This window comes from Bacillus rossius (assembly GCF_032445375.1).
Source record: "Bacillus rossius redtenbacheri isolate Brsri chromosome 4 unlocalized genomic scaffold, Brsri_v3 Brsri_v3_scf4_2, whole genome shotgun sequence".
NCBI lineage: Eukaryota > Metazoa > Arthropoda > Insecta > Phasmatodea > Bacillidae > Bacillus > Bacillus rossius.
In genome coordinates this window covers 34,581,785-34,603,491 of record NW_026962011.1, presented here as the reverse complement: position 1 = coordinate 34,603,491, position 21,707 = coordinate 34,581,785, and the positions used below count along the sequence as shown (strand labels likewise).

Sequence of the window (21,707 nt, the reverse complement as noted above, 5' to 3'; positions counted from 1 at the left end):
ATTCTGCAGTAGGTGCCATCTATTGGCGCCGGGTGCATCACAATCTTACAGTATAACTAGCTTAGGTATAGAGATTAGATAAAAAATACCCTGCGGTGTCGGGGCAGCCATGTTTGTTTCAGGGATGAGCATGTAGCACTCTCACAAGGGGGCCGAGGCCAATGCAGGACACGACAGTACATTTACTACTAGTGTCGTTAGTTCGCATGCCACCGTGAGCTTCACTTAGTAGATGGAGAATGAATATAAGAAGTCTGATATGCTATTTGCATATATCTACGGCTGTTATGGCAACGACAGTCTTGTTTGATTTTTTATTGGTTGCTTTTAAAGTGCCGCAAATCTCAAATGAGTTCGCGAACGGAAATGTGTGAATTATTATTTAGTTAAATGAATTTACGTTTGTAATAAAATCGTAGTAAGTAATATATTATTTTCTGTACAGTTTTGTACTAAATTTTTATTTTACTTGTGGTTTAAGGGTTTTTGAATGGAATGTGATTATGACTTAAATATGCTTTGCACAAATGTAAATTGGAAGCATTCGAACCAGTTACGTGAACAACACAAAGCATCTCAAATGCAAAATGGAATGTCTATGTGTAAATCATTTTAAATTATGACCGTAATTGTATAATTAAAGTATAATAAAAAAAAATTCATTTAGGTAGCTAATTCCGAAATTAAAAATGGCAAAATGCATTTGTTGGGTTTTCGATAAAGAGTTGTCAAAATGCTCAATATCGTATTTACATTTCTTTTAACATAGTTACCCTATTGTTATTTGTCAATTAATTACATTACTGCAATTGTTGACTCATGTAAAAATAAAAGAAACAATGATTGATACTTGCATTGGTATGTGAATTTTCATGTAGGCAATGGTTCTTGCAAACACATCTACAAAGTTTTATGCAAAATTATTGTGTTTGAACACTCTTGTGATTTACTCATTGTTTGAGTTTGTTATTTGAATTATGACATGCTGTGGATTTGGTCTACTTGTCTGTTTTATTTCCACTTTCTTTTACTAGAGAAGGAAAAAAAAAACAGTATTTTTAGCTATGAAATGATTATTAACTTACTAAAGGCTATGCGTTATTTTTTGACATAAAAAGTATTTAAATTAATACATCACAGTCACACTCATTTTCAACTAGTAATATTACACAAGTACACTCATCATACACAAGAATCAGCGGGCATTGAAAAAGCAAAACAAAAGATGCTTCGCTCATGACGTGAGTAGCTGTGTGCACAACCAAAGTGTGCTCTTATGCTAGTGCTTATACGGTGGTATGAGTCCTTCCATCCTCCATCGCTCGTGCGATTTAGCTTAAAACAGTGAGGGGACCATTGCGCTATTAGAATTACTGAGAGTTAAACTTTAAACATGTCGATGAATTACAAGTACCTATTTTTAAAATTTTTTTTTAGAGTATTGGCATTGAATTTTTGCTTTAGTACATTATTGAATATTAACTTGAGGATTAGGAGTAAATGTGCCATTGTACTCCACTGCAGTAAATGCCCACTCAATGCCTGCTTTGTTTTCTTAGATACAGAAAAATTTTCTTTTCTGGGCCGATCTCCATGAAGATATTGGTATAGAGCCAACTTTGGTGTAAGGGGTTCTGGGTTTGAACCCCAAGAAAGGCAAGGCTGCTTGTGGTGTTGATAAATGTAACATTAGTAATAGTTTATCTTGCATTCCTCTCCTCAAACCAAGACTAGGCCTTGGGCCTAAAAGGAGGGGTGTTAATGAGCCCAAAAAATTATGTTGTTTGAGTTGGTTATTGTATTGTGTATTTCATTTTTATCTTTCGTGTGCTGGGTGGCAGTTTGTGAGAACACCGTAGGTGGCCACGGATTCCATCATCACATGTTGTGATAACGATGCTGCCTTACGAATGGTGCGACTACATTTTTACCGAGTAAGCAGCAAATACAAATTCGTTCACTTGCAGGCTTGAGCAATACACAATTGGTGTGCTACTCTGAGTGAGCCAACTTATGTGTTTAGGGCTCTCATCTTGACGGCTTAACTCTTCATCCTGTCACCTTCATGATGTATCAGTTCCTTCATGGCATGATGTTTGGTGAACTGCAAGTAGATTAACGTATGCTATATAGCAGGAGTACACAAGCTTGAAGGTTACAGGGTTTATTGTTTTGGTTATTTTCTGATGTTTAAACATTATATATATTCTCTTATAACAATTTTCCTTATGTTTCTACCAGAATAAGAGTTTGTAGCAGACAGCAACATGGGTGATGAGGAAGAGCACAAGGAACTGGTTGACGATGTTCGGCTGGTGTTCATGCTGGACTACCTCCAGAAGACATTGCAGGTCAGACCAGAACGTTGGCAAAGAATGTTGGAAATTGAAGATTTTCAGGTGAGTTGAAAAAATCAAATTTTCTATCTTAATATAGCATGTTTGAAAACTTTTTTTTAAAGTTTGCTTTATGCATCTCAATGAAAGTTTCTAGGTTCAGTGTAATGTTCACTTCTTCATTGCACACACTTTTTCAGTTCTTAAAAATGAATTTAGTGATGGGCATAACGACTTTTAATGCAAACTTTTAAATTATGCGAAACTGCAGCAATATTGATATTGTCAGTAATTATTGCAACTATGTATATAACACTTAAAGCAAAACAAAAAAAATAAATAAGTAGGTATATTACATGATAAGTGCAATTGTAGTAAGATGTTGAAAAGTGAAAAATTTTTTCTTAGCTTGTTGCCAACTAAAATATATGTATATGGATAAATATACTTATGTTTGTATGCAGTAATGTGTAGTTTTTTTTTAAAAGGTTGGTTATTGAGAATTTACTACTTAAGGCTTATTTATTCTACCTGTATTGTATCCTGCCAGATGAAAAATTGTAATTGCCTCAACCTCATGACGAGTATCTTCGCATCAATCATGTGCAACTTCACTAAGTGAATATAAAGTTATATATTATTTTTTTTCCAAACGTTAATGTTCAGTTGCCTGACTGTGTACCCCTTTGGACATCTCAGTGATGTGAGAAGGGTTTGGCAGATGTGACTGTTTTTGGCTGGGGAGCTAAGATGTTAGCTTACCATCTCTGAGGTCGTGTACTTGTCGTGAGATTACTGAAGATTTTTACTTGGTTCGCAAGGAGGAAACTCTAAGCCCATTGTTGCAGAGTGCTTCAATTTTATCATGTGTACTTGTGACTGATGTTCTATTAGTTTATCACTGCATCAAACAATGTTAAATGTTCACTATGTTATTATTTTCTGCAACTAAATTTTTATTTGTTATCACTAGAGACAAGATTTTACGGTTTTATTTTTATTCCAATTTAATTTTTAAAAAAAGGATTTTTGTGTTAATGTTTTTATTTTTATCAAAGGTTTTATTTTTGATACTACTCTATCACAATAGGGGTAAAATTTATGAGCTGCATTTTTACGGGAAAATAATTTTTAATAAATTGGTCTATAAGAGATAGATTCAGAACAATAAAAATAAATTAACAAGTATTTATGTTTTAAAATTGATTCAATAAGAGATGCACAGTAAAACAAATTAATTTAATTTTTTTTGATCCATGCACTTTGGTGAAATTTTTTTATCTGGAATTGACAGTCCTTGAATTTCAAACATTAAAAGATATTTTTTTTTTATGATTTGAATTAAGTTTTGGTTAAATGTTACTTAATTCCGTGATATAACTTGCATTTCAATGCTATATGGTGTATTAACTTTGTATTTCAGTGCTTTTTGGTGTCATTTCAGTTTTTTTTGCAATTCACAGTATAATCTTGTCCCTAGTTATCACTGTGTAGTTGTTTGTAGTAATTTTCTTTACTTTTTATGTATTTCTGAGCTTTTATTAAATAAATCACATGAAAAAGTAGATGGATGTGCATCTGCCTGTGCAAGTGCACAGTGGCGTAGCCAGAATTTGTGTATGGTGGTGTCAAGAAGCATGCCCCCCCCCCCCCCCCCCGTATTAAAGCCCGGAGGTACGGGGGTCCTCCCCCGGGAAAATTTGGATTTTAAGGTGTAAAATAGTGCTATTTTAGCAGTTTTCGGTACTTAAATTTAAATATTGTAATGTTAAAATTTTTTATTAATTTTAATATGAAATTTGTTTGAGTGATGAATAAGAAATTAATTAAAGATTTGGTGCTGGGGGGGGGGGGTTGAACCCCCCCTGGCTACGCCCCTGCAAGTGCAGTGATGAAAAGAAAGCTAAAGAGTTTGCACACACTGTGTTTGAAGCTGCAGACGGGAGGCAATGTGGAACGGCGAAGGGGAGGGAGTGCCAGTGGGGGCTCGACTGCGCAGAAAGCGGTGCTGGACTTCCTGACGGGGCAGTCCAAGGAGCAGGTGCTGGTGATCACGACCACGGCGGGCGGCGTCCTGGTGCCGGTGCTGGGCTTCCCCGCGTCCATCCGCAACAAGGCCGTGTACTTCATCAAGCGGGACAAGGGGCCCCTGCACTCGGAGGACCTGCGGCGGCAGCTCATGTTCGGGGACCTGGCCCCCAAGGTCCTCGACGAGATGTCCGTGATTGTGGACGAGGTGGGTCGGCGGCCTCGGGAGGGTCCAGTCGGACATCCTTTCACGAAGCTCCTCATGACATGCAGAATCGTCTGATGGATTGTTAGAGACCCGGAAATTTCGTGAATTCGCCTGGCCTCAGGGCAGAGTTCAAAGTCAATAGGTGTGTTAAACCGATGTTTGCTTATCCATTGGTCAATTTCTTAGTGAGAATAGTTTTATACATGTTAATTGGCACTAGCTGATTCGCTTACTTCTCGCCTAGCTGGGCCTCGTTGGCTCACGGTCTCGGAGGGGTGTGTCCAAATAACTGCTGTCCAATCATGAACACAGTGCGAGAGAGTGAAGGTTTGCATTCTAACTTGCGACTAAATGAATGCGCGAAATTTCCGTATCTCTATGGATTGTCTTTTACCCGTACAGACTAAGTGGCTTTTGAAAAAGAAAGAAAAAAAATACGTAGAGTCCACGTGCAACAGAAGTGAATCTTGCTTATCAAAGTATCAGGTATAGGAAAAATAATTATCTGTTTGTATCACATAACTTGAAAGTTTTCTTATGAATCCTATTAAACGTATAAGGGTAAACTCAAGGATTAAAAAAATAATTGAAACTCAACGGGGGCCTCTTAACAGTGCCCGGCCCCGGATACATTGCACCCTCACCCCCCTACCTTGCCGCTGGCTCCCCCTCTCAACAGCCCTGCCTTTACTTGTCAGAGTGAGAGTTGAGTGAGTGCAGAAGACTCACGAAATGAAAATTAAATCAATGACCAATACCATTACTCTGTTATTTTCACATTTGACTTTGCAACACTGAATTTTGTGTACAGATTGCAGGATGCTTCCTCTATAAATGAATCAAAGTGATCAGATTTGTAATGTGACAACGATGGGCGATGAACGGACGGACAGGGATGGATTGGATGGGGGGATGGGTGGGTCTGGGGCTGTACGGACAGGAGGGACGGATGGGACAGAGGAGGGTGGCCAGATGGATGGGGACAGACGCAGTGGCGGATTCATAGGGGGGCCGCAGGGGGCGCGTGTCCCCCTTGAGATTTTTCTGTATCCGCCACTGGACAGACGGATGACGACAAGCAAGCAGTCCGGATGCTGTTTCAGATGCCCAGCCATTGCTAAGGGGAGATAGCCTTTGATCGGCTAGGGCAGACCAGATGAGGTGATTCTGCAGAGTGGCCACTGCCTTCGTCAGTGTGGCATTCTAAAGCCTTATGTTGAATTGTCTTGGTTTATGGGCAGTGCTTTAACAATTAGTAGAGACATGCAAAATTCGCGGATTCATTTCGCGATAGGCTAGCATCAAAACAACTATGTATACCTTTGTACCGCTTCTGCGATTGGCCCACATTTTATCCGGGGAACTGTGAGCCAATGGGAAACACTAAACCAAGAAAGTGCCGAATTATGGACAGCCTAGTTGAGACGTCTCACGCGTCAGTAGCCAATGAACAGGTGTCGTTTCCGAGAGTATTTAAAGGACTGTGGAGTCTATCCTGGAGGTCAATGAATCCGCGAATTTTGCAGGTCTCTAACAATTAGTGTCGAAAGTGTGGAGCCAGGCTCGGATGGACTGTGGTGTGGAGCTAGGCTCGGATGGACTGTTCTGCTCGCAGCTGTTCGTGCCTCTGCTGTCCAACCCGGAGAGCCACAGGGGGTGGCCGCAGGTGGTGGCAGACGACGTGGTGCACCACGCCCACACGCTCAAGAACACGGTGCGCGAGGTGCGCGGCAAGATGAGGGGCCACACCATCCTGCCCATGCCGCTGGGCACGGACCGGGTCGAGGCGGTGGAGAAGGACGTGCTCGATGGGTGTGTGCTATCCTTCGTTCGTGGTTTTTAAAACAGGATTTCCATGTTATTGACTTGATGTAAGCTTTTGAACATACGCCATTGCTTAGTACATGTATGTCTGTAGAAGAAAACTTCAAAAAACACAAATGACAAAAAACACAAACTAAGCAAAAAATTGCTGTTGTCAGGATTTAACGCCACACAATACTCCACAACAGGAATATGGTCAACAAACAAAGAAAAAACAAAGAAAAATAAAGAAAAATGGACTAACAGAACGACAAAATCCCCACAAATGATAACACAAAAATACCGAACCCAAAAAAATTCAGCACAACAGTTGAAACGAGACAAAAACATAGCAAAACGAAAAGACGAAACAAGCAAAATAGTTTTCCAAAAAACAAAAAAACAAAAGAGAAACGAAAAAAAAAAAACCCCACAAATGATGACAGAACAAAAATATTGAACCCAAAAAAATTCAGCACAACAGTCAAAATGAGACAAAATCACGACCAAACGAAAATACGAAACAAACACAACAGTTTTCTAAAACAGTTTGTGTTTTTTGTCATTTGTGTTTTTTTGAAGTTTTCTTCTACAGACATACATGTGCTAAGCAATGGCATATGTCCAAAACCTTACATCAAGTCATGCACTCCCATTGCACTAATCTTTCAAAGATAATTTCCATGTTATTGTTTTAATTTTTTTACAACGTGAAACTAAAAGGTGTGCTAATATAACCCTTATTTGTGAATAATCTATACTAGCAAAAAAATGTGCCACAGATTAACTTATAATTATATGAACTACAAGTGATATTGACACCTCTTGATGTCTAATGATGAAAAAAAAAAAATTGTAAATTAAAACATGCAGATCTGTAGCACTGAAATAAGAGAGTAACTTTTTTTAAAAAAGGATTTTTTGAAATCTCAAACTCTTGGTGCTTTGACTAAAAAAAAAAAAAATTTCCAGTTTCTTTATTATTTAAATATTTTTTATGTTTGATAATAAATGTTTGGTTTCATCCATTGTCACTAAGACACATAAAACACTTTCTCAACGTTTAATTTAACATGAATGTGCGTATTTCCACAGAGATAGTGATGTCAAATTACCTTACAATATTTTTGGTCTTCAGCCTGTGGGCATGCTTGATTCACAGAAAAGGCGTGGACATGAACGTGAAGAGTGCCATCGAATCCATGACAATCAAGTGGGCAGGCCAGGTGAACGATTTGCTGAAGGAGTCATCACACTTACCGGTCGATGGACAGGAGTACTTCCCCACTCCAACGGATGGTAATGAACACATTTACCGTCATATGTTGTAAATTATCACTTTCAATATGAGGACAGCCCCAAGGGTAACATTACTCCTCGAAAGTAAGACATATAAAAGAAAGGACCTTTATTATTATGTATTTGAGGAGGTGAGGAACAAAAAGAGTATGTATGGACACAAAAAATCAAAAAGTGAACTGAGGGTATTTTTGTGTAGGGATTGGTCATCATGAACTAATGTATCAACCAAAAGTTTGAAAAAATTTAATCCCTTGTATGTTGCCATTCGAAAATTGAAGTTAATTTCAAACAAAGTTTAATCCAGCAGCAGTGACAATCAAAAGAGATTTATTCCAAAACATCGAATCACAGAGCTAGCTCATGTTCCCATGATCCTTTGCTGCTCTCTTGTTTACATTGAGAGTGCAGGTTATGTTGGTTATAACTGTTGTTATGTTGGTTGTAAAATGTGTGTTGTGTTTAATAGTTAATTATTTTTATTAAAAATTAAAATGAGTGACATTTAAGACAATTTAGTGACTGTTGGTGCGAGCAAAGAAGGCAGCTGAAAAAGAGAAACTTAAGGAAGAAAGAGGGTTGATGGAAAGAGAAAGAAGTACTTCAACCCAAAGGCTTCAACACATACATACAACCCCTGTCAACACAATAGTAAGCACTTTAAGTGCAATAAGTTTTCACCTAATGACTGTAAGTACTTAAGGAACAAACTTTTAGTGTTGGATAAAGAAGCTCAGGATAACTTCATTTCCAGTTTTACTGATGTTCTCCCAGTAAAATGGCGCAGACCATTGGCCACAAGCAATAACAGCTGACTAAATTCTGTTTTGATTAAATATCACGTAATAACGTCCGAGGAAAAAAATGTTGCCTGTGTGCAAGAAACTTTTCATGCAAGCAGTGTGTGTGGAACCTATGTACTAGATTAAGAAGTATCTTTCAGGCCAAGTCTAAGTGGTGTTATAATGTTTGTAACCACTAAAGTAGTTGTGTTATTTATTTTTAGCTGAAGAAAAGTTAGTGATTTTTTTTTACATTTAAAGCAGTTTTCAAAATAAAAATAGAAGTAGATGAATTGAGACATATGCTCATATGATGTGAGTGGGAAAATATTTGTCACTTTTGCAAACAGTAAAGCTGGACTCCCAATCATCCGTTTCATCCGTCCGTCACCCGTCCGTCCGTCAATCACGTGACCTGCAGCCAATCAGATGGCCCGAAAAATTCCATCCGTCCGTCTGTCAAAACCTTGCCAAGCTTTAGCTTTTGACGGACCAACGGATGGTCCACCGCCTTGTTAAGTCGATCGTCTTCAATACGACTTTCCGAAAACAGTGTTCGATTTTTTTAATTTGCAATATATAGAAGGCTGTGCGTATTGACAGATTATTATTGTCATAATAACGGTAAAGATTGCTTATGAGAATGAGCTTTTCGGAAGAAATGCTGATAAATTACGTCCGGGAAAGGGAGCATTTGTATAATATATATAGCAAAGACTATCGGGATAAGCAACTGAGGGAAAAAGCCTGGATAGAAATAGCTTCTTTCTGATTCCTTTGATGCAGTAATAAAAGAAGCATAATTTTATTTATTGCTGGCATGACTAATGTTATTTTCAACGGCACCCGTTTAATCCACTTGCCAAAGCACGGGTCCCGCCTGTCAACTTATTATCCCGTTCATAAAAACAAAAGTTAATTATCCCAAGTAAATTATTTTCACCAAAAGTTTACCTACAATTGAGAATGTATGTGGCGGAAAGTTGTAGCACTGATATTTTAGAATAGTGACGGACGGACGGATGGCGGATGGTTGAGAGTCGGTAATAATTGCCGATAGAAATAACGGACTGAAATTAACGGACGGACGGGTGACGGACGGATGAAACGGATGATTGGGAGTCCAGCTTAATACCATGTGTTATACAACTTGACAATTATTATCGTTGCAATAGGCCCCATAACAAAAAAAATATGAATCATGAATATTTACCATCTTGCAAGAAACTGGAGAAAAAAAAACAGGACAATTATACAATTTAAATAATTCAAAATGGTTGATTGGTTTGTATGATTAATGTGTTAACTTGAAGTCAGTAAATTTTTTTGTAAAATAGGATATTATTAGTTTGTTATGACTTTAATAAACTAACAATATTTTCATTCAGTTGGGGTGAATGGTTGCCGCAGAGATGAACTTCTGGAGCAACCGCGAGAGAGATCTGGAGTTCGTGTACCACCAGCTGTGTGCCGACAAGGTCCGGAGGATGGCGTCCATCCTGCAGCTGAGCCAGAGTGCATACTTCCCTTGCTTCAAGACTTTGTTCAGCAACGTGGTGGCCGGTGGGTGACCTTGCTAGCTCCTAGAGCACTTGCTTCACGTCTCCGAGCTCATACATTGAGATGTGTTGCTAACCTGATCATGTGGAGCTGTCCACTTATAACTCTCTTGGCTTACAAGTAGAAAGTTCTATCGTCTCAGTGTAGAACTATGTACTTAACACAGAACACAGATAACTTTGGACTGAGAGGGAGATTTCTGTTTAGCGCTTTTGAGAATCTGTTGTATTTGAAAACTGGTTAATTGATCTGTGGACGCGGTAGGATTGATGATGGATTGGTCAAAGGGTGTCTTGGTGGTGATATTCAGATGGAGGAGGTAAGCGCTGCTTGTTCTCAGGGCTGACGGAGGTGAGGCACATAGCCATATACCTGAAGCCGCTGAAGAAGTTCTTTGAGAAGATGGAGGTGTCGGAGTTGGAAGAGATACGCCAGATGCTGCGGCCGCTGCTCGTCATGGTGTGCATGGTGTGGTCGAAGAGCGAGTACTACCGCACCCAGCACCGCGTGGCGGGCATGCTCACCAAGATAGCCAACCTGCTCATCAACCAGGTGACGGCCTGTTCTCTTCTGCTGTGACTCCAAGTGTTGCGTTTTCCATATACCACCTCACATGGTGGTTTGCTGTACCATTATTTCCTTTTATTCTGTAATTTTAAACAAAGAGATGCTGTATGGTAGTTTTTGTTTCTTGCCAAATAGTGGATGATTACTGATCTACAGCACTGCAGTCTCAGTGATCTCCAATCACTAGAAACCTGCAAAATTCGCGGATTCATTCGGTGAGAGGCTAGAATTCAAATACATATACCTCTTAGATAATTTTGCTATTGGCTTACCATTCATCTGGACGAATCTCAACCAGTTATAAACCCTCAACAAAAGAAGGATCGAATCACAGACAAACCAGCTGAGACGACTTACAAGTCGGCAGCCAATGAACTTGCGTTATTTGCCCGAGTGTACAGGGGTATGTGCAGTCTATCCTGAAGGCCATCGAAACCGCGAATTTTGCAGGTCTCTACCAATCAAGTAAAAATATTTTTATAGTGGAATCCTACTTTTATTTTGTTTGTAATTTTTTGTTGTGTTGCCGAAATCAAAATCATGTTATTTAATTAATTAATTTTCTAAAAATTTCTAATTGAGGTGTAAATTATAAGGTAATATTATTTATATTAAATCATTTGTTTGGTGCTAATTATGTTAAAATTAAAAAAGAAAATTGAGCTAAATCACCATTGTTGCACGCTGGGTCATGTCGCCATCTAGGCAAGGTGCTGAGAGAAGGCGTAAATATCTGTGACTTCGTTAGTTGTGAAGAGAAGTATGATTTCATCACTGATAGTGCCAACAAATTTTAGAAGGGAATTTTATTGTGGTTTTGTAAACAAGTAAAGATCATTTCTGAAAGCGTGTACTTAACAAGCTGTATGCAGCGTATTTCAAGAACGAAAACACTTCGTTATTAACTCAATAGTAAGTGTGCATATATGATGAGTTGATGAGCTACTGAAGAAAATGAATAAATATTGGGAGCCTTCAGTCGTTAACTCTTTTTTCTCGTCACAGTGGGTACTAATATCATGAATTGGTGCTGATGGTTACTCTATATAGTTTGATTAAATGACACTACCTGATAAATGTCATAAAAAAAAAGTAAAAGAAAGTTAAGAACTAAGGTATTTTGCAAGAAAAATTATTGTTTCCATGAATTACTTAATACAAACTGTAAATGGTTTCTAGTTATTTCTGGTTCAAGTTAATGGGATAATTTCTTCAATGTAAACAGACCAAGTAACCTCTATTGAGAATTGGTGGCCAGAACCTGACAAATGTAGAAATGAAAAATTTACTAGGTTTGAACTATGTTTAAAAATACTAAAGGAAGAAGTGTTCTATATTACATTGATACGTAATATGTACATCAGTGAAAGGTCTTTAATCCGGCTCTTTCAGGACTACGGCCTCATAATTTCTTTCCCGATAAACGAATGTCAGTATAGTTTTAACGGGTATACCAAATGTGAAATATGACCCGCAAGAAAAAAAAAGTTCAGAAATGAAAACAGACAGTATCGATAAAATGTGAGCAAACTATAATGCAGGCAGCACAGTAATGTAACCTGGTAGGAATAGTAACAGTTGCAATATCGTACAAAAGTGATGTGTAACCGGTTATCAAACATGAATCCTTTCGAAAAACTAAAAGTGAGCGGCTGGATCCATGCCGGATCACAGAACGTGCCGAGCCGGAGAATGCCGGATTAAAGATCACAATCTGTATAACTGTACTGTAGTTTGTTGTGGAAAGGAAATTAATTTTTGTTTTTCCAGGCCAGTAAGTTCTTAGATCCCAGTCGGATTATGCAAGGAGATGTTCACGAATCACGGGATCAAGTAGATATCTGCATCGAGCTTTTTCAAGAGTTCAGGTAAAATCTCTCAACACTGCAAGTAGCATAAATAAAATGTCATTAAATATGATAGCATGAAATGTAAGTGGCATGGCCACCATGAACGCAATTAGCTTTTTGTCAGGCAAGAGTGGTTACTCTACCTGAAGGACAGTCCTGCCATTCTTGGCTGATAATAAAATGATCATTTCAACAAAACTCTTCTTCACAATGCCTTTATCAATCTCATTGCCTGCTTGAAGAAGAATTTCTTTGTTGGTAGAAATTCAGTTTGTAAAGCGTAAAGCACTTGAATAAATACACACAATTATGCATGCAAACACAAATAACAGGGACTAAGGAAGGTTTTTTTTTTTTGCTTTATGTGAAGTCTGCAGTAAGGTCTCTAACAGAAAGAAATACACAATAAATACAGGAGTGTTAGAATATAAAATAGTTACAACTTTTAGAAGGAACAATCTTAGCATTTTCCTGGAGTGATTTTGGATGGCAAAACCAGGGTCTCTGGAATATGAGTTTGGTCTTACACTTTGAACCTCGCTCCCATATCAGGTTTAAAGGTAAGTTTTTGAAACTTATGGAGTGACTCTTTTGCTTCAGATGATGTGCAGTTGATGCACAATACTTTGCAGGGAGTAGAGAGATTCAATGGTGTTACATTTGCAAGATAATGGTATGGAGACTAATTAATGTATTTCATGCTGGTGAAAAATAATAAATAGAGATGTGCAAAAGTCACTTTTTTTCATTCAGGCACCAGGTTTGGTTCCATGGAATTTTATGTCATCAAATTGATGTCATTTAATTTTTTTTTTGGTTGCTGCCACACATATCTTTCAGTCTAATGTGGGGCACCAGCGACAAATGTTTGTTTCTTTAACTAAGTCCATGGATAATTGTGGTGATAGCCATGAACTTGTTAGTAAAGTAATGCTCCCTGTTATGTTATCTTTGAGTTGGTAGGTGTATAAAGTTTAAAAGAAGAAAATATGGACAATTTTCACTTGAGATATAATAATCAAATTCATTTGTCTTAGACCTACTAGTGAAGAGGCAAACAGGTATTTTATTTATTGATTTATAATTTTATTTATTGAAATATTTCACCAGTGGTTCAGAGTAATATAATAACACAAAATTTATACAGTATCAGCTTTCATATTGTTCTTTTGAGTTTTTGCTGGCCTAGGAACAAAACTTTTCCAGTTAAGATCATAGTTAGGAATTTTTGCTGAAGTAGGACTAATACTTAATATTTTATCAATTGGTTTTACTTTCTAAAATAAATCCTACATCAAGTTGCACGTGACATGGTTTTTTGATATTTAAAAATCTTTTAACTGCTTTTAGTCCTTCAAGACATTCAAATAATGAGATACAATAATAAACGTTGTTGAACTTTACAAGGCTGTGCGGTCCGTCGTGCCATCAAATAACACAGTGAAAGGTTTTTAATTCAGCATTCCGTGGTTTGCCACATTCTGTATTCCGCCACCAACTGGACCACTTGCAATCAGATTTTTTTTTTGGGTGGATTACAGCTGTTGACTTTGGCAGCCAAGTGCTATTACTGTGCTGATGGCATTTTTAGTTTGGTGATAGTTTATCATCACTGTCGATTTTCATTTCAGTACAGCATTTCTTGCTTTTTAACGGGTCACATTTCACATGTCATATTTGATATTCCCGTTGAAACTATATTGAAGTTCGCTAATCTGGCAAGGCAGTGGTCCCGAATGTGCTGGAATTGAATTTTGCGTGTCTCTGTTGACGTTTTACACTTGGTGGTGGCTGTTTACTAGGCCTGTTCAAATACTCTAGTTTATTGACGCGAAGCGAATATCAAATCAAATGTTTAAAATATTTTCAAAGTCATATTCAATTGCGAATATTGTTCTCGGCAAAGCTGTATTGCTATTGACGTCGACCCAAGTGTCTCCTCGGCTCCTTCAGGCCGTTATGCCTCGTCAACGTCCTCCATTGTGTCCCCAGTGGAGTGCGACGGCCAGGGACGCACCCGCGTGCGCCCTAGCGGGCTAATGAGCAAATTGTGCAAGAGTTGATTTTGTGTTTTTGTATATATTTACTGTGTATAATTTAATAACTCTGTAAGCTTGTTGTAATTAATGTTTCGTGTTTAGCTGTGATTATTCTGTGTTTCTGCAAGGATGTAGTATGTAATTGCAGCCTGGCGCGCCGCGAGACGGAGCTCTCTCCCACGCCGGCCGATTTCCCCTCCCCTCCCCGCAACCCGCGGGCGCCGGCCCGCGGGCTAGCGGGGAGAGTCAGTCGTGTTCAGGGCTAGAACGAGGACGGTCGAGTACGCCGCTCCGCGCAGCTCGCGAGGCGCGTACCCGGAGCTCGTAGCCACTTCTCGTTTTGCAGTTCACGAGTACGGCAGTCAAGCTGCCTCCGCGAGTCATTCGCCGCGTTACGGAGTTTACGAGTCGTCTAGTGACATTACCAGCCGAGTACGGCAGTCAAGCTGCCTCCGCGAGTCAATCGCCGCGTTACCGAGTTTACGAGTCGTCTAGTGACGTTACCAGCCGAGTACGGCAGTCAAGCTGCCTCCGCGAGTCATTCGCCGCGTTACTGAGTTTACGAGTCTCCGAGAGACGTATATCGCAGAGAATTCCGGACCATACGTTACGTAACAGGACGCACGCGCACCGCACTTCTTTGTGGTGTAACATAACGGGACTAATACTACGTGTAAGCGGCATCGGTGCCGGGACGTCATAGCGGACCTTACGGTGTTACGTGAGTCTGGGTCGCCGTGGGAGGGGAGCAGGCTCCGCGGTGATTTCGCCAGGCTGCGACAGGGTCATAAACCGTTAATAAAAGGGGCTCGTGAAAACCGTCAACACCGAATCGTTATTGGAACAATTTACCAATATTCCTCTCCACCTAACTCCTCCCTCCAGGTCCCGCAGTTCCCGGTCCCGGCCACGTTGGCCTGGACCCACTCTCCGCAGAGCAGTACGGGCATAACTGAACATTCATGCAAGCAGGGAACCGGGGGCCTCAAGCCGAGGGACGTCACTATGTTTTTATGGAACATAGGATATAATGAAAAAAATCGTTTAACATTTGTAATATTTTAACTGCTTAAGTGAATAACCAATTAGGCCCTATTTATAACCTCATTCTATAAAAATTATAAAATAACCTGGCATAATATTAACATTGAGCATTCATAAAAGTAAACGGAGTGCCATCTGTTGATTTTTTTTAAGTAACCAACTTTATTAAAGCAAAACATATACAACTAAAATAAATATATATGTATATAAAAAAATCAGAGCTTTGCAACAAATACCAAGCGTCACACTAGACGCGAAACTTTGAATCACAACTGAAGCTAAAAATAAAATGAATAACAAATTTCCTAGCAAAGTCAAATAATTAAAAAGAGCTTTGACTGATTCTCATAGTTGAAATTTTTCACAGGCCTACTTTTTACATTGAGATGAACTTGTGAGTGAAGGTGTTTGATTGCTGCGAATTTTGTTTCAGTGATCTTTTCACAGAGTACAAAGAGAAACTGCCAATGTTTTTCGAAAATGAGGAACCAGTGCTTTGGACGTTTGATGCAGATGAAGTATTTGCCCGTAAGAAAGTATTCGTACAGAGGCTTGAAGACATAAGAGTAAGTTGAGAAAAAATCTGCTTGTTGCTGATGGGGCCAAATACTCGCTTTGTGCTCACCACTGCAAAATCAATTTATAATTGTTTTATTTTATAATATTTAGTTGTTTATCATTACTGTATGCCCAATTGTTAACAAATTCTCCAAAAGAAATGAGGAAGTAGGATAGCCTATGTTTAGACCTAAAAGAGGAATGCACAATCACTTGTTAATTTGATGCAGGCGGTTGGGGTCTAACCTATGACCTGCTGAAGACCAAAGTGGCTGCCTGATTGGGCTCATGGCATATAGAAGCGCGGAAGTGTAAGGGTGACTGGCTCACACATTGCATGCCTCTTCATTTCTATGCTCATGGCACTGAACTGGTGCACAGCCTCTTTATCCGGAACATGTCTCTAATAGACTTTGAGCGGTGACTACAACTTTATAGTGGAACATTAATGATGAAGTATCCGTGCATGTTAGGCATACCAAATTTTTTATAACTTAAACACCTTCTTTCTTATGTTAAGAAAATATATAAAATAAAGTTAAATATAATTAAAAAACTTTTCTAAATAAAATAATTAAATACCAGAATTAATTACAAGAAACTAGGTCATTATGACTGTGAAACTTTATATTCAGCTACTCCACCTGAATAGCAAAATATATTTCCTTCCCAAAAAAAACTCATAAAAGCTGGGGAGGGCAGGGTCTTGCAACATTATAGACTTTTCTAGTCTAGTTCATTTTTGATTAAATTTTCTGTAGAAACTCAAACTTAATTACCTAATTAATGAGGCAACTGTTTGATGTAGTCTTTGTCATGTAAACCAAATGTGTACAAATTTAATGCTGCTAGGTTAAATTAGAAATATAGCTAAAATCAACCAAATGTCTTACTGCATGAGCTTAAAAGATTTTTGATACTCACTTGTAGGATAAGATTTAAAACACACAGTGGGTTGAAAGAAGTTCAGCTCGTTACTGGTCTAACAATACTCTTGTGGTTTTTTATCCAACCAATTATGAAGTTGAAGTTTCATTTTTTTTGAACTTCCAAAAATAATATCGAATTGTATCCTTTTGACAAGGTGATTTTGTGTAGCAACACAACAATTGTAGTGACTTACTGCTCCAGCTATTACAACACAAACCTCTATGTTGAAATTTAAAACTTGTAGTTAGCTTTTTTATATGCGTACTTCTATTATTGTTTGCTTAATCTTGGTAGATCCTTACTGCAACAGTTTTTGTTTGCTATTGCTTCTGTGTTATTTCACACTTGTCTAAGTATATTAAATAACAATTTTGCACATGTCGACAAATGCTAAAAATTGTAGCATTTAAAAATTTCTCTGCATTCATAGAATATAAAGTAATTCAGAATCTGCATTGTGCTATTTTTTTTAAACATTATTGGTTTATTACGTAACCAAGTACCACCCGCCACTGCCCTGTAAGCAGAGAACTGTTGATTGGATGTTGCAGTTCCTGTTCTTGACCGCAGAAGAGTTCTTGAGGCTGGAGAGGGTCGTGTTCGGAGGCATCAAGGGACACGCCCTCTCTAACCAGGTTGAAGCTGTGCTCGACGTAAGCTATTGTTCCGCCAGACAGCCCACTTACCGTGAACGTTCATCACTTGAGCAAACCAGCATCTGTTGAATCTCTCTGACGGGTCATACAGGTTTTTTCTTTGCAAGAAAACGACACCCGGGACATTTTGAATGTCATCCGCACTTAATTCACCTCCAAAACCCTGTGTCATGCTGTGGTTGGCATTTAACCAGGGGTGCAACAACAGGGGGGGGGGGGGGGGGCAAGGGTATTTTGCCCCCCTCTGAAACCTTGAAGTGGGGGCAAATGGTGGCAAAGAAAGTGCTGTGTAATCAATTTTTAGATAATAAAACTGCTTAAATAGCACCATTTTCCAGACCCCCGGACCCCCGCTTCAATAGGGGGGATCGATGATTCTTTATAAAAAGGTATATTGCCCCCCCTTTGGAAATTTAGTTGTTGACCCCTGCATTTAACCACTGACACTCTTCACATCAACATATGTCAGCAAACACAGTAAAAAAAGAGGACATTTAAATTGCATTGGGGTTATTACATCAGACCTCAGAAAAGAGTAGGGTGAAATTTAATTATAGGAATGTAAAAAAAAAACAGCTTTATTTTAGTTACAATACCTAGAAACTCTATAACGCTCCAAGTTATACCTTGTAATAAGTGGCATAAAGAAAAGGGCACCAGAGAATAGAGATGTTACAATTGTAAGTATAACGCATGGCATAACACTCTTGGAACAGGTGAATGTTTGTGAAGCTGTGTTGTTTATTCTCTTGAGGCTGTAATTTATGTATCATAGTTCTTAAAATCAGAGTGTAGTTTTGTGAGTTTTTATCAAATCTTTGTCTAGCCCACAATACTGTAAATACTCTCAGTATGTTACATTCATGGTGATATTTATACTGACTGCTAATTCTTTAAGGATGTACTTTTTTTTGCATTGTTTTGTTTTTGATATAATACAAAATATTATGTTACAGGATTTTAAAAAAATGTTCAGCGTGTTTGTCAACATAAGCTATGACGTGTTACTCCCTGAAGAAATGCAGTTTGACAAGGACTACAAAACATTTTACAGCATGTTGGAAGACCTGGATCACAAACTGGCCAGCATTTTCATTCAAGCTTTGGATGACTGCCACAATCTGGAAAGTTTTTTCAAGGTTGGTAGCGATGATTTTTTCTCTGAATTTTTAGAGTGACCTTGGTTTACTGGCTTTTATGCATGAGATAAATTATGGGATAGGATACTATGAGAGTTCTCTTGATAGAAGAGAAAAGGCTTTAAACAGTACAGGAAACTCCAGATTATTTGTGCTAATTGAGAGTAGCTGCCGTGGATAAACAAAAGTTATGAATAATCCACAACAGATTTTACATGCTGTATTTAGGACTTTCATGGCTGGTTTATATATTAAAAACAGGACTTTTCTGAATAAATTGATTGTTAAGAAAGGCATAGATTACCTGTTGTCGCCAAAACAAACATAAACACCAAGTCATGACAAACTTTTAATGAGTGGTTATTAGCTTGCTGCAAAAAAATAAATAATTTTTTGTTAAAATTTTAATTTATTTCTGTACTTGTGTGTCTTTCAAACAAAATGAAACCACAGAAGGCCATATTCAAAGTCTTGTCATAAAAAACCAAGCATACGCAGCGAGTGATGATTAAAGTCGTGTAGTGTGCGTGCAAAGTCAATTTTCCGTGACTTCTATTGGGAAAGTTATTGATATTTTTTTGAAATGTGAATTGATTTTTATAGGTAGACGTCTCCGAATCGCAACAATACCATAGAAAGCCAAGTATAACATCTCATTGTAACCAATCAAAAAGTTATTTAAATATTGTGCGTATTTTTTGGAAAGATGCCAGTGTGAAGTCCATTTTCAGCAGCTCGTTGCAAGAAAATAAAAAAAGCTTCGTTCTTGACATGTCTTAACAACAAAAATTTACCACAGATAGAAATATGAAATGTCTCTTTATTTCAAAAAAAATAATGTTTTTGTCGCAGAGTGATGCATAAATTTTGGCGATGCACACGTCAAGTTAATTTTTCGCGGCTTCTCACAGGAACATTAAGAATTATCCTACAGTGTCAAACATGTCAATTTGTAGATATTTCTTTCAAAAAGTTTTGATTTGGTTGAGTGTTGTTTTGTTTCAGTGCACGTATGTGCTGGGACAGCTGATGGAGAGGCCAATCATCTACAATGAAGTGGCCATCAAGTACAATACAATGATCGAGATGCTTATGGATGAGCTGGAGACATGCAAAGTACCTTCCCCCCCCATCATTTGGACTCTATATTTGTTTATTTGTTTTTATTTGAGGTCTTGTCAACTGCAAAATCCTTACAGATGGATAACATGATACCGCATGTCAGGGATTTTAAAGGAAGTACAGGCTACGATGTACATGTAGCAAGGAACCTAGCATTTGCCTGGAGTGAATGCTGAGAGCTGAAATTGGCTGGGCCGTACCGGAATTCAAACCCAGAATGCGTGTCCACTGTCTTGTAACTGCGCAACCTTCCCTTGGCCAAACAAAGCTTTGTAGGAGGGTAAATTTGTTGAAAATTTTTTAGAAACTAAACATCCTTCCTAGAGGTGCCAAACAAAGATGGTTGTCTTAAAATTTATTATTATATGTGGGATAGTTATAAGCCGCATAAAGTAGCTGATCTTAAAAAAATTATCGAGTTCAAACAAGCATATTGCCAAAAATTTATTTAATGAGAAATGAATGTTATTTGGATAACTATACAAACAACATACAAACAATACTCAAAAATTTGCAATTTAAATAGAGCTGTAAATTTGATTCTCAGGTTATATTATGAATGTGAATTTTTTTTTAAACTCGAATATATAAATACAAGATTTTGTAACATCTTTACCATGCAATTATAGGAAAGAAAACTAGCGCAACCATTTAATGTAACACTTCCTTCTTAAAAAAACAGTTGTGAGTCAATCATTGGGCAGCTCATCCTGCAACTAGTGGCATGTACTCTAACTAGGATGCCAAAAAAAAATAACATAATCTTTTAAGTCCTAAAAAATTGTAGACTTTAAATTTCTTACAACAGTTCATTTAATCGGAGCTTACAAATACAATGCTTTTTTTTTTCCATAAACTATAAGTGATGAAATGCAGTGCCGGCAACTGGTATCAGAACTTTCTACACAATCAAACCATAACTCACGGTAATTTGGCACATCTTCTAAATTTTGAAATCAAAGGATGGAGTTTATTGATGAATTGAAATTTAAACTTAATTCTAAGTTGCTGCAGGCTGCCTTAAATATTTTCGTAGAAGGTTCCAGTTAATGCCTTAGCCTAAACTGTGTGCCAAAACTCTGTTAACAAATAGTTCTGTAGTAAAACTGACACACCTGAGGCCCATGTCTGTCAAATATCTTAACTACAGACATCTCTTATAGCCAACAGTAATCCCAATTATACTTAAACATCTAGTATTTTGGGAAATGAGAAAAACGAGTGCAGTTTTATAACTGGGAAACAGTTTTGCAGATAAAACATTTTCTATTCCGTATGTATTGAGACTGTTAGCTTTAAAGTGGTGTATTTATGTATTCACAAGTTTGTTCTGAAGATTGCCATGTAGGCTGCCATGTTGGCCAAGAAACATCAAGTCAGTGTGCATGATGATGAGGAAATAGTGTGATATGGCCAGCCCAGAACAAAACATTGCTGAGTTGTACACTTCCAGGAAAGTTAATTTCATTTATGCATTGTTTCGATAACAAGTTTTTTTCTGCGCAGAGTTCGAACTCCAAAAGACTTAATATTCAGTCTGCCTGTCTAAAAATTAAAATGGAGCAGATAACACAGTTCATCGTAGTCGGCCTTGCAGCTGCAGTTCTTGATTAGACTGCCACACGGTTACAGGCACGAAACAGCCGAGCAAAGCGAAAGCAGAGTGCCTCACGCACCCAGTACCTCCGCAGCCTGCGGCAGGAGTTCCTGTTGACCACTGCACTCGTTTGCTGTCTCACTTGAAGTCCCCGCGTCGAGCAGCCAAGGGCATGCTTGCAAAATAATT

The 21,707-nt window shown here is 38.2% G+C and overlaps 1 protein-coding gene across 1 annotated transcript in view; it reads left to right on the top strand.

Annotated features, from left to right (window-relative positions):
* Positions 1-308: 308 nt before the first annotated feature.
* LOC134541828 (dynein beta chain, ciliary-like) overlaps positions 309-21,707 on the top strand; it is a 113,366-nt gene continuing 91,967 nt past the window's right edge. Inside the window, exons 1-12 of the mRNA XM_063385523.1 lie at positions 309-418; positions 2,242-2,399; positions 4,336-4,572; positions 6,188-6,384; positions 7,538-7,674; positions 9,867-10,019; positions 10,357-10,568; positions 12,354-12,451; positions 15,950-16,082; positions 17,556-17,657; positions 18,617-18,799; positions 19,805-19,915. Of these exons, the coding sequence (XP_063241593.1) occupies positions 2,268-2,399; positions 4,336-4,572; positions 6,188-6,384; positions 7,538-7,674; positions 9,867-10,019; positions 10,357-10,568; positions 12,354-12,451; positions 15,950-16,082; positions 17,556-17,657; positions 18,617-18,799; positions 19,805-19,915 (1,695 nt within the window). The 5' untranslated portion in view covers positions 309-418; positions 2,242-2,267. The remainder of the gene's footprint in view (positions 419-2,241; positions 2,400-4,335; positions 4,573-6,187; positions 6,385-7,537; positions 7,675-9,866; positions 10,020-10,356; positions 10,569-12,353; positions 12,452-15,949; positions 16,083-17,555; positions 17,658-18,616; positions 18,800-19,804; positions 19,916-21,707) is intronic.